The sequence below is a fragment of the Monodon monoceros genome, unplaced genomic scaffold (genome assembly GCF_005190385.1).
Source record: "Monodon monoceros isolate NGI ecotype Baffin Bay Population unplaced genomic scaffold, NGI_Narwhal_1 Super_Scaffold_21, whole genome shotgun sequence".
NCBI lineage: Eukaryota > Metazoa > Chordata > Mammalia > Artiodactyla > Monodontidae > Monodon > Monodon monoceros.
In genome coordinates, this window is record NW_021703778.1 from 24,046,409 (window position 1) to 24,060,059 (window position 13,651).

The following is a 13,651-nucleotide window of genomic DNA, read 5'->3' on the forward strand; positions in this document are numbered from 1 at the left end:
TAGAGCTGCAATGAACATTTTGGTACATGACTCTTTTTGAATTATGGTTTTCTCAGGGTATATGCCCAATAGTGGGATTGCTGGGTCATATGGTAGTTCTATTTGCAGTTTTTTAAGGAACCTCCATACTGTTCTCCATAGTGGCTGTACCAATTCACATTCCCACCAGCAGTGCAAGAGTGTTCCCTTTTCTCCACACCCTCTCCAGCATTTATTGTTTGTAGTTTTTTTGATGTTGGCCATTCTGACCAGTGTGAAGTGATACCTCACTGTAGTTCTGATTTGCATTTCTCTAATGATTAGTCATGTTGAGCATCTTTTCATGTGTTTGTTGGCAATCTGTATATCTTCTTTAGAGAAATGTCTGTTTAGGTCTTCTGCCCATTTTTGGATGGGTTGTTTGTTTTTTTGATATTGAGCTGCATGAGCTCAATATATTTTGGAGATTAACCCTTTATCAGTTGCTTCATTTGCAAATATTTTCTCCCATTCTGAGGGTTGTCTTTTTGTCTTGTTTATGGTTTCCTTTGCTGTGCAAAAGCTTTTAAGTTTCTTTAGGTCCCATTTGTTTGTTTTTATTTCCGTTTCTCTAGGAGGTGGGTCAAAAAGGATCTTGCTGTGATTTATGTCATAGAGTGTTCTGCCTATGTCTTCCTCTAAGAGTTTTATAGTGTCTAGCTTTACATTTAGGTCTGTAATCCATTTTGAGTTTATTTTTGTGTATGGTGTTAGGAAGTGCTCTAATTTCATTCTTTTACATTTAGTTGTCCAGTTTTCCCAGCACCACTTATTGAAGAGACTGTCTTTTCTCCATTGTATACTCTTGCCTCCTTTATCAAAAATAAGGTGACCATATGTGCATGGGCTTATCTCTGGGCTTTCTATTCTGTTCCATTGATCTATCTTTCTGTTTTTGTGCCAGTACCATACTGTCTTGATTACTGTAGCTTTGTAGCATAGTCTGAAGTCCAGAAGCCTGATTTCTCCAGCTCCGTTTTTCTTTCTCCAGATTGCTTTGGCTATTCGGGGCCTTTTTTGTTTCCATACAAATTGTGAATTTTTTTGTTCTAGTTCTGTGAAAAATGCCATTGTAGTTTAATAGGGATTGCATTGAATCTATAGATTGCTTTGGGTAGTATAGTCATTTTCACAATGTTGATTCCTCCAATCCAAGGACATGGTATATCTCTCCGTTTGTCTCATCTTTAATTTCTTTCATTAGTGTCTTATAGTTTTCTGCATACAGGTCTTTTTTCTCCTTAGGTAGGTTTATTCCTAGGTATTTTATTGTTTCTGTTGCAGTGGTAAATGGGAGTGTTTCCTTAATTTCTCTTCCAGATTTTTCATCATTAGTGTATAGGAATGCAAGAGATTTCTGTGCATTAATTTTATATCCTGCTACTTTACCAAATTCATTGATTAGTTCTACTAGTTTTCTGGTAGCATCTTTAGGATTCTCTATGTACAGTACCATGTCACCTGCAGACAGTGACAGTTTTACTTCTCCTTTTCCAATTTGGATTCCTTTTATTTCCTTTTCTTCTCTGATTGCTGTGGCTAAAAATTCCAAAACTATGTTGAATAATAGTGGTGAGAGTGAGCAACCTTGTCTTGTTCCTGATCTTAGTGGAAATGGTTTCAGTTTTTCACCATTGAGAATGATGTGGGCTGTGGGTTTGTCATATATGGCCTTTATTATGTTGAGGTAAGTTCCCTCTATGCCTACTTTCTGGAGAGTTTTTATCATTAAATGGTGTTGAATTTTGTCGAAAGCTTTTTCTGCATCCATTGAGATGTTTATATGGTTTTTCTCCTTCAATTTGTTAATATGGTTTATCACATTGATTGATTTGCGTATATTGAAGAATCCTTGCATTCCTGGCATAAACCCCACTTGATCATGGTGTATGATCCTTTTAATGTGCTGTTGGGTTCTGTTTGCTAGTATTTTGTTGAGGATTTTTGCATCTATGTTCATCAGTGATATTGGCTTGTAGTTTTCTTTTTTTGTGACATTTCTGTCTGGTTTTTGTATCAGGGTGATGGTGGCCTCGTAGAATGAGTTTGGGAGTGTTCCTCCCTCTGCTATATTTTGGAAGAGTTTGAAAAGGATAGGTGTTAGCTCTTCCCTAAATGTTCGATAGAATTCGCCTGTGAAGCCATCTGGTCCTGGGCTTTTGTTTGTTGGCAGATTTTTAATCAGTTTCAATTTCAGTGCTTGTGATTGGTCTGTTTATGTTTTCTATTTCTTCCTGGTTCAGTCTCAGGAGGTTGTTCTTTTCTAAGAATTTGTCCATTTCTTCCAGGTTGTCCATTTTATTGGCATATAGTTGCTTGTAGTAATCTCTTATGATCCTTTGTATTTCTGCAGTGTCAATTGTTACTTTTTCTTTCAAGTTGGAGAAAGGACAGCCTCTTCAATAAGTGGTGCTGAGAAAACTGGACAGGTGCATGTAAAAGTATGAGATTAGATCACTCCCTAACACCATACACAAAAATAAGCTCAAAATGGATTAAAGACCTAAATGTAAGGCCAGAAACTATCATAGAGGAAAACATAGGCAGAACACTCTATGACATAAATCACAGCAAGATCCTTTTTGACCCACCTCCTAGAGAAATGGAAATAAAAACAAAAATAAACAAGTGGGACCTAAAGAAACTTAAAAGCTTTTGCACAGCAAAGGAAACCATAAACAAGACGAAAAGACAACCCTCAGAATGGGAGAAAATATTTGCAAATGAAGCAACTGACAAAGGATTAATCTCCAAAATTTATAAGAAGCTCATGCAGCTCAATAACAAAAAAACAACCCAATCGAAAAATGGGCAGAAGACCTAAATAGACATTTCTCCAAAGAAGATATACAGATTGCCAACAAACACATGAAAGGGTGCTCAACATCACTAATCATTAGAGAAATGCAAATCAAAACTACAATGAGGTATCACCTCACACCGGTCAGAACGGCCATCATCAAAAAATCTAGAAACAGTAAATGCTGGAGAGGGTGTGGAGAAAAGGGAACACTCTTGCACTGCTGGTGGGAATGTGAATTGGTACAGCCACTATGGAGAACAGTATGGAGGTTCCTTAAAAAACTGCAAATAGAACTACCATATGACCCAGCAATCCCACTATTGGGCATATACCCTGAGAAAACCATAATTCAAAAAGAGTCATGTACCAAAATGTTCATTGCAGCTCTATTTACAATAGCCTGGAGATGGAAACAACCTAAGTGTCCATCATCGGATGAATGGATAAAGAAGATGTGGCACATATATACAATGGAATATTACTCAGCCATAAAAAGAAACGAAATTGAGCTGTTTGTAATGAGGTGGATGGACCTAGAGTCTGTCATACAGAGTGAAGTAAGTCAGAAAGAGAAAGATAAATACCATATGCTAACACATGTATATGGAATTTAAGAAAAAAAATGTCATGAAGAACCTAGGGGTAAGACAGGAATAAAGACACAGACCTACTAGAGAATGGACTTGAGGATATGGGGAGGGGGAAGGGTAAGCTGTGACAAAACGAGAGAGTAGCATGGACATATATACACTACCAAACGTAAAATAGATAGCTAGTGGGAAGCAGCCGCATAGCACAGGGAGATCAGCTCTGTGGTTTGTTACCACCTAGAGGGGTGGGATAGGGAGGGTGGGAGGGAGGGAGATGCAAGAGGGAAGAGATATGGGAACATATGTATATGTATAACTGATTCACTTTGTTATAAAGCAGAAACTAACACACCATTGTAAAGCAATTATACTCCAATAAAGATGCAAAAATAAATAAATAAATAAATAAAAGAGGAAAAAAGAAAAGAAAAGAAAAAAAGCCTTGGCTATGGGGGCGGAGTTTAGGCAGGGGTGGAACTTAGGCAGGGGCGGGGTTTAGGGTGGGGCTGGACCTATGCGTGTGGGGGTGGCGTTGGAGCATGGGGCGGGGCCTTGGCTCAGGACCCTCAGAGCTGGAAAAGGCCCTGGGGGTGGGGCCTCCGCTCAGGACCTGTGCGGAAGGGGAGAGGCAGCATGTGGAAAGGAGAGCCTCTGGAGCGTGGGGTGCCGGAGTTTGGAGGTAGGGCCCTGGGCGAGGGTGTGTGGTTGGGGTTTAGGCCCAGCGCGTTGGAGGGGGTCTCAGGGTGTAGAGGTGGGGCTCTGGGTGGGGGTGTAGGGGTGCGGCAGGAGGGAGGCTCCGAGGGCAGAGGATTAGGCCCGGGAGCCCAACAGGCTCCGGTGCCTAAGTGGACACGGAAAGCACTGGCCCCGTTCCCTTCCGTTCCTTCACGGCCCTCCTCCACTGTCTTCCCCAGAGTCTCCCCTGTCGCCGCTGGACCCCTAACCATGGGTGGGACCCGCTGGGTGTAGGAACTCCTCTCCTCCCCCAGCCGCCCCTCAGGGGTGCCGGTCCGGGTTTCCGGCCTTTACTTTTGCTCCCCCTTCCCTCCCTCCCACTCCCTCCGCACCCACGTGGCTGGAGGGGGCCCTGGTGGGCAGAGGCCCGGCATCTCAGCAGGTTCCTGGGGGCCCAAGTGCGCCGGGGAAACCTGGCCACGCTCCCTTTTGATCCTCTGCCCTCCCAGGGGTTCCCCAGTTCCCCGCTTCGGGCATGGGATCCCTTCCCCTCCCTCAGCCGCTCTTCAGGGGCGCCAGTCCCGTCCCGCCTCCACTTCTCCTCCCCCTTCACTCGCCCGAGGCCCCACATCCTACCTGGTCACTGAGGGCTCTTCCCGTCCCCTTAGGTGTCCGTGGTCCCCCACTGGTGCCTGGTAGGTGCCCTAGTTGTGAGGAGACGCGAATCCTGCGTCCTCCTAATAGCAATCTTGACTCCGCCTCCAGTTGGCGTGTTTCTGCCCCTGCAAGGGAGGTGGGGAAAATAGAATTTTCCCCCATGTGCCCGGAAAGAGAGGGCAAGAGGATCTGCCCAAGCATCGGATGCCCCTTCTCAAGACCCTTTCTTTTTTTTTTTTGGCTGCACTTTGAGGCTTGTGTGGTCTTAGTTCCCCCACCAGGGATTGAACCCAGACCACGGAAGTAAAAGCGCTAAGTCCTAACCACCGGACTGCCAGCGAACTCCCCCTAAGACCTTTTGAAAACCTGGAAGGAATCTTTCAGAAAAGTGCATGACGTAAAAGTATTTAGGTCATGTGAATTTGCACTAAAATATTTCTCCTTGTAAGAAATCCCAAACAAAGCAAAAAGCAATCTTTGATTGAATTTCATGTTTAACCAAAGAATTTATAAATGTAACTACTAACTACTTACATGATAGTTTATTTTAAAAAGATAATTTTTAAAAAAGAAAGGATTGCATTATTTTCATAACAGCAGATTATACAAGGACAACTTAGCACTCTGAATCTTAAACGTTTGCTGTGGTGAATTCGTGTAAACAGAAAGAGCATTAACTCACTGGGCGATTTGACCCCCATCCAAAAGTTATGAGATGCGTCTTTGCATTTTGATGAGACCAGGCAATGACAGGATTACAGATTGCTTGATATCATTGAATTTCTAAGATTATGTTTCTCAAATAATATCTGTACCTGGAATTATCTTTTTATCTGCAAAAAAAATCTGGAAAACCCTGAAATAATTGCCTAACTATGTTGAAAGATGTTAGTACCTGTTTCAAAATTGGCTTAGTTCTCCCCACTTGTGTTTTTCTGTACATAAAGTAGGAGTGAGAAAACTTCTCCTAAAAGGAGAGCTGAGCCTGTGTCTCCCAATGGAAATGTGGAAATTCTCTTTCAGAGAGAGCATAGTCTCATAGCTGAAGGTTCATCCTAATTATTCTACTTTTATTTAAGTACAACTATACTTTAAAAAAGTCTTTATTACATTTGCTAAGTGAGGTTATCTTCCCACTTTTGGAGTTACTGAGCTTTTAATGTATTTTTGTCGGGCACACATCTGATGCCTGTTACTGCGTTGTTTTCAGCAGTGTGTTTTCAAAGCTGTTTCAAAGCCAACCGTGTGTTGAGTTTTCATTTTCTTGCAGCTGCGGTATAACTCAAGCATGAGTAGATCCTGAAGCCATTAATGATAATATGGTGTCAGGAATATTATTTGTACTGACTTTCTTTTGGGGCGATTCCATGACTGGGGAAGCATGAGCGTCAGGTTTGGCACATCTTAAGTGGGGGGATGTGTGCAGTGGGGAAAACTTATCCGACACACGTGGTTAGTTCTTGCTCTTGTGTGGGGCAGCCTGCATCAAGGTGTTAAGATCTTTAGTAGAAATAGTAGCTCTAAATTACCTCTAAATGATCCTAACATTTTTCAGATCTTGGTCCTGACTCACTTTGTTTTTTCCCTGTATGCCTAACCCGTCCTTTCTCCTTGGAATTTCCCTATGTCCTTGTGTAGTGAGGAGGCATTTAGAAGGTGCCACAAGATGGATTTCCTATAGAGGAAACAGATTTAAGGCAGGATCTAAACCTTCGTGGTGAGCAGAGGCCGACTTGTAGAAACTCGAATCTAGTTTGGAACATTGAGATGTTAACAGACTCAAGTATGAGTCTTCAAGTAGTTTATTTTCCCTAGGAGTTTCCTTTTAACCGGTTCATCAGTAAAATAGTTTCCGTTCTGGAATCGGTTGTGGGGCTATTTGGTTCTGGGACCCGCTGTGACGTGCCTAGGGCTGGATGGCATCTTGGTGCCAAGGTTGTTTTCCCCAGAAGTTTCCAGATGAGATTCGTGTGTTGGATGAACCAGAGAAGGCACAGACAGCCTGCAGCTGCTTCCAAGTTGGCTGGCAGGTGCGCGAGGAGAGTTTTGTGGTCCTGAGTTCCAACTGTGTGGCAGGCACCCTCTTAAGTACTTCCCCCGTGTTGGGTCCCTTTATCCTTCTGCAGCCCAGTGAGACGGCTGCTTTTATTAGCCCCGTTTTATAGATGAGGAAACATCGGATGACAAGAGTCACTTGGCTCTTGTGTTCCAGCCAGGATTTCATCTCAAGCATCCCGAGGCTCTGAAACGCTGGGCTGTGCCTGCCTTTCGGTGCAGGGAGAAGTTACCCTCATACATACGTGTTCCTGTGAGCACACTTCCCCTGCCCCTACCACCCCACACTTTATGGGACCAGGCGCACCTCAGATCCCTTCTTGTCCTCTCCTCCATTGTCCCCCATCCCTGTCCGGTCCCCACGTGTCATGTGACACACAGCTGCATCTCCCTGAGAAGCAGCTATACTCGGGCTCTTCTCTGCCAAAGTTTTGGGGCCATAGGATGGAGTCTAATGTGGTTGCCCGGGGGGTGTGCGCATCTTGTGAGGTCCGCCCCTCACCCCCAGCTGCTGAGATTCCTCGAATGATGGTCCACTTTGCTGCACTAGAAACTTCAACTTAAAACAAATGACTCGTATGAACAGCTTTTTTATTTTTCACTTTTGCCTCTTTGCCTAAGGAAGGCTCAAAGAGTGTTGGGGTCCATGACTGACACTTGCGTCCTGTCAGTGAAATCGGCAGCATGTAAAATTCCTCCTCCTCCTGGGGGGCGCCGAGGCCTCGGCGGCCCCGCTACTGGGCACAGAGAAGGAAGGGGACCGCGATTGGATTCCTGGAGTGCTCGGTTTCTCCAATTGCAATTTGCTTGCTGGTGATAAAAGCAAGCAAGATAGTGTGCTGACATAGTGATCAGTAGATTCCTTGACATTCTTCTTCCAGGCCAGCTAAGTGTAGTTTGCTGATGAAGTCTGCGGATAAAGTGGCATTGCACATTTAGACGGGGCAAGCCACCGAGTAAAAGAATTACACTGGAAACGTGGGCTTGATTTTTTTTTTTTTTTTTTTTTTTTTTTTTGGGACTAGGAGTATTTAACCAGAGTCCCATGGGCTCTTCTGTTTGGGAAGGAAAGGAGTCAACATTCTTAGTAGAAAAATCTGGATCTCTTACTCTTCCAGCTGGGGACTAGTTCAATGTGACTCAATAATATTTCTCCTCCTCCCCTTTTAAAAGTGTCTTTTGAATACTTGTTGCCTCCCCTAGCTAGGAGATGGGATGTTTAGTTTTTTCTGGAAAGTCTCTCTGGCCCTCTGGGGTCTGGGTGGCCAAGAGGACCTTGTGTTCCGATGTCTGTCCCCCCCCCCCCCCCCCCCCGCCCCCCCCCCCCCCCCCGTCTAATCTTGCAGCTGTGAACTCAGACCTAGGATTGATGTTGGCTAGTCCTTTCTGAGTTTTATCAAGTACGCTGTGTCTGTTTAATGTACTCACAGTGCAAACATTTTCTAAACCTTGTGATCTTACCAACCGACTATCAGCGGTTAAAATGACAAAGATTGAATGTCTTCTTCCTTTCTCTGTCCACTTAAAAAATAATACCTAGCGCACGAGAAGGTGCCCTGTAAGATCTCATTCATCGTGAACCTGCTGATTCTCTATTCCTTGACTGGGTGCGGATGACAGGTTTAATATTCTCCTCTGCAAGATTAGTCTTATTTCAGCTTGTTACATTCTACAACCCAAGATCTGATGACTTAAAAAAAGGCAATGAGTCCCGTGTTGATTCCATTTTTCACTGTAAAGTCGTTTGCACTCCCACTTGGAGTATTCTTTTTCTAGTTAACATGAACGATTCCAGTCACATACACAGCTCTCTGTGTTCTAGAATTGGATCGCCACTGAAGAACACTCCCGCCTTCTTCTGAGCTGTGACATTTCCTTAGTAGCTTTTCACAGTCTGCTTGCATGACATCGTGGGGAGATGCCTCTGACCAGTTCCGATGCGGAGAAAAGAGGCCGTCAGAGTTTCCTTGATAGAGTGTTTATGGGTTTAAGAAGTTCATGAATCAGCTGTAAATATTCGCTCTGGGTTTATGAGACCTCCACTCATAAACATGGCGTGTCTGTCTCTTGCTCTTTGAAATGTCTTTAGAGAATCAGCTGCTCAGTGAGGGCATAGGTGGTGGAGGAAGTGTTATATGTTACAGGTTCCGAAAACCCTCCATTTTGTGTTTGATTTTATTGTTAAAACAGCATACTTAGAGTTAAAGGCATAAACCTTTAAAGGCATAAAGGTTTTAATCTTTAAAATCCCATTCTAGGCCTGACTCTTGGTTGCTTTTTAAAGTGTTTGTTTTGATGGCAGAGAGCAGCAGAGTTTTCCTGAGCACTGATCTCACTGACTCACATGTGGGGAGGGGGTGGGTCCCAGTGGTACCTTTCCCTTTCTTTCTTTTTTTATGGATTTTATTTATTTATTTGTTTATTTATTTATTGGCATGTGGGATCTTAGTTCCCTGACCAGGAATGGAACCCGAGCCCCTTGCATTGGAAGTGGGGAGTCGTAACCACCAGGCTGCCAGGGAGGTTCCACCTTCTCCCTTCTTGATTGACGGGAGTGAATGCCGGAGTGAGCACGCAAGCTGCTGCAGCGTCTTTTATTGGGAGAAGAGACTGGAAACGTAGCTTGTAATGAATTAAAATTGGGTGGAAACAAAATTTTTGTTAACAGCCTAGATGAGAGTTTTATGAAGGATCGAGAGCTCTGATGAAGGGTCTCAAAGTTGCAGTTGGGAGGTTTGAGCCTTGGTCTTCGCCTCACCACTGCCTCCAAGTGGTGGAGTCATCAGGTCTCTTGCGGTCCTGATGAGGTTCATCAAAGTGCAGCAGGCAGCTCCTAAAGGCTCAGTCTCCACCCGAGTGTCTCTGGTTTGGAGGAGCCCGATCCGTTTTCAGCAGCTGGAATTCTCCAAAAACCGCTCTTCCGGGACCTAGTGCCTCGGTCGGCTCAAGGCCGAGTATCACAGCCACATCCTCTGCTGGCTCTCTCCTCCTTCTTTGCAAACAAGCCCCGGGATCCCTGCCCCTTCTGTCCTCCTCCCCGGGGGTGGCAGCTGCCTCCCGCCCAACCCCCACCTCCTGGGTCCTCCTGCTGCCCGACTTGGCCCTGAACACATTAACGCTCACCACCACAGAGACAGATAAGCTGGCCCTGGGGTCCGCCTCGGATCCTCCAGGTGGAGAAGGGGGTGATGGAGCGGGGCTGTCTGACCTGGGAAGGTGCCTCGGAGAAGTTCTGGCTTCCACCCCAGGCCACCTGCATTGGACCCCTGCTTCGTAGCTGGACAGTTGTGTGACCTGGTAAGTCCCTTGAGGTGCCCGTCTGTCAGGGTTCCTGGAAGGATTAAATAAGGTGCTGCATGTAAAGCAGTTAGAGGAGGGCTGACACCCCCAGTTCTCGTCACTGCTGTGACAGCCTGTGGTCTCTGGGTAGAAATGGAGGTGCCTGTCAGGGCTGGAGCTGCAGGGCCTGCAGGAGGCGTGGTTTGAGCTGCCGCTGGACGGGAGGGTGTAAAGGAAGCACAGGCTTTCACTGCAACAAGTCAGCTACCCCAGAGATTCCGTACCAGGCCACCCTGGCAAGGAAACCGTGCTGCGTCCGTGCCTCTGGCTAGTGGGTCAGAAAACAGACTTGATCACTGATGCCCAGTGCGGCTTGGGTGAAAAGGATTGTGGGCAGAACTGTTGGGTGACCCCCTGAGGCATTTTCTAGAGCCTGACTGCTTTCCCTTTGGGTTTGCCTCCCTGCCTTTAGTAGCTGGAAACCCGCCTCACAGCCCTTGGTAACTGGTGGCTGCAAGACCTGCTGACTTTTTCCAGGGAACGTGATTCTGATGGGAGGGCCTAAACCCCAGGGTGACTCTGCATCTTGGAAGAGCTCCAGGGGAAAGGTTTTCTCTTCAGGTGGCTTTTTATGTTCTCGGACATTTCATGATAAACCACCTTATTAAAGTTGGAGGTGGAAGTTCTTAGCAACTTGGCTTTAGAAGACGACGTTTAAGGTAACTGCCTTTTGACTTAGCATCTCCTGATGTTACAAAAGCTATCGTCTTCTATCAATTCCTGAGACTAGATAGAGTATTACAAGAAAATAACTTTTCCCACTTATAATTTATAACATTTAGGAGAAAAAAATAGTGATAAGCCTCCAAGAAGTCTTTCTTATACCCCCAGGCACTAATTCCCCCGGCCCACCTGCCGGGTTATACCACTTCTACATTAATACACGATTGATCACAGCATTTCTTCTGGGCCAATGAAATGGGCTCTTGCTAATAGAAGATACACAAGTTGACCGTCAGTATCCATTGAGTGTTATGGAAAGAAAGAAGAGTCTTAACTTTTGAAGCACTAAATGGCCTGCATGTTTGGACAACCCTTACTACTGCGTGTTCCTTCCTTGTAACAGCCTTGCAAATAGGTTAAAATAATGTTTACGGCTCATCAGTATTTTCAGTGGAAACTATGACATCACATTTATGTTATCTGTATTTTAAAATGAGGTATTTGGTGCTTTTCAACTAAACCGATTATATCTTACTGTACAGTCTGAAATGTTTTGGGAATTGCTTGATTTCCTCCAAAACAGTGATGTTTTAAGAGCCACGTCGTACATTTGATTGCATTTCTCCTTGTTCCTTGTCCTTGGAGAAATGCGTGTCCTGTAGGTTTCCACCTGGGTGCCTTGTCCTGAGAGCTCTGTCTCAGGAGAAGGCAGGAGAGGGTCCCTGGATGGGGTGGGCGTGGGGTCAGTCTGACAGCCGCTCAGTTCCTGTGGCTAACTGGCCGGGCGCCTCACACACCTGAGCGGTCCTTCTGGGTCTCAGTGTTTTTCCTTGAAATGACTTTGGAGTCAATGCTTTCTGAAGCCCCAATGATCTATGATATTACTTTATAATCTCCAGCTGTTGTACTGTATATACATCAAGGTGCTTACTTGGTGCCCAGTGGTTTCCTTCACCTTGTCCTCCAACCTCCCCAAAGACCGGAGTGTCTCCAGTGGATAATCTCAAACAGGCTAACGTGCAGCAACTATGCCTTGAAGCAAATCTCATTTCATTTACTGAAGAGCCCTTAATCTTACCCTTGATTCTGTCAGGGTAGTCCAAGCAGAATATCTTCAGGGTTTTCCTTGACTTCCTTCCCTTCCCTTCCCTTCCCTGCCCTCCCCTCCCCTCCCCTTCCCTTTCCTTTTTTCTTCCTTCTTTTTCCCTTCCCTTCCTTTCCTTGTTTCCCCTCCCTCCCTTTTCCCTTTCTTTTCTTTCCTTTCTTTTTTTTTTTTTTTTTTTAAAGAAGATGTTGGGGGTAGGAGTTTATTAATTAATTAATTTATTTTTGGCTGTGTTGGGTCTTCATGTCTGTGCGGGGGCTCTCTCTAGCTGTGGCAAGCGGGGGCCACTCTTCATCGCGGTGCGCGGGCCTCTCACTATCGCGGCCTCTCTTGTTGCGGAGCACAGGCTCCAGACACGCAGGCTCAGTAGTTGTGGCTCACGGGCCTAGTTGCTCTGCGGTATGTGGGATCCTCCCAGACCAGGGCTCGAACCCGTGTCCCCTGCATTAGCAGGCAGACTCTCAACCACTGCGCTACCAGGGAAGCCCTCTTTCCTTCTTTCTTTTACGTGAAGTATAGTTGATTTACAATATTGTGTTAGTTTCAGGTGTGCAGCAAAGTGATTTCTTTATACATATATGTATATATATTCGTTTTTTGATTCTTTTCCAGTGTAGTTTTTTACAAGATATTGAATATAGTTCCCTGTGCTATACAGTAAATCCTTGTTGTTTATCTATTTTATGTACAGTGGTATGTATCTGTTAATCCCATACTCCTAATTTATTCCCCCCACCTTTGGTAACCATAAGTTTATTTTCTATGTCTGTGAATCTTTCTGTTTTGAAAACAAGTTCATTTGTACTATTTTTTGTATTCCACATGTAAATGATATCATATGATATTTGTCTTTGTCTGACTTACTTCAGTTAATATGATAATCTCTAGGTCCACCCATGTCGCTGCAAATGGCATGATTTAATTATTTTTCATGGCTGAGTAATATTCCCTTGTGTATATAGACCACATCTTCTTTATCCATTCCTCTGTTGATAGACACTTAGGTTGGTTCCACGTCTTTCTTGAGTCACCTGTCTCTAAAATCAGCAAACAGAAGCTTTGCAAAGAATTCAACAGTATTCTCCTACACATTGAATTTGTTTCTCTCTTGCATGAAAGATTTTCTGGTTTACATGGAAGGCCAGTGCCTTTCCATTCTTCACACTAGTATTGATATGCTTCTGTTTCTTTTTTTCTTTTTGCCTTTCGACAGAAGAAGGCTCAAGCTTGGAGGAAACCGGCTTTAACTGGGGAGAGTATTTGGAAGAGACGGGGACCAGTGCAGCTCCTCACACATCGTTCAAACATGTGGGTGACCTCCTTTCTCCTTCTGATCTGTTTGTGGGGGTGGGAAGGGTGTCTTCAGGAAGATGCCAAACTTACTGGAAGAAAGGGAATGAGAAGAAAAGAGAAATTTGGCCAAGATTTCTTAGAAATGCAGAGGAGATGTGGAAGTGAGTTTGATTTTCACAGAGGGCTGCAGGAAAGGTGGGCCTTGCTTTATGTAATCCAGGGCTGGGCCCCGAGGTGGTGCTCAGCATGAGAAATGGTGTGCGGTCTTAACCTCATTCTGTGCCTCAAAAAACCAGATTAGAGTGATGCGTTCTCTGCTGTCTGGGGCGCACAGCCCAAGACAGGTAAGGTTGATGCGAATAAATAAAAAGCCAGCGAACTCGGCAAGTAGGCGTCAATGAGTAATGTCTTCTTAGGAGATGTAATGGCTGTATATTTTAAGTTTGAATTGAT

General features: G+C 44.7%; 1 protein-coding gene across 5 annotated transcripts in view; it reads left to right on the top strand.

Moving 5' to 3' along the window:
- The window catches only part of SFMBT2 (Scm like with four mbt domains 2), a 207,613-nt gene that overhangs the window by 21,770 nt on the left and 172,192 nt on the right, over positions 1–13,651 (top strand). For all 5 annotated transcript variants that reach the window (XM_029238723.1, XM_029238719.1, XM_029238722.1 and 2 more), the window contains exon 3: positions 13,119–13,213. In XM_029238723.1, coding sequence (XP_029094556.1) covers positions 13,119–13,213 — 95 coding nt within the window. The remainder of the gene's footprint in view (positions 1–13,118; positions 13,214–13,651) is intronic.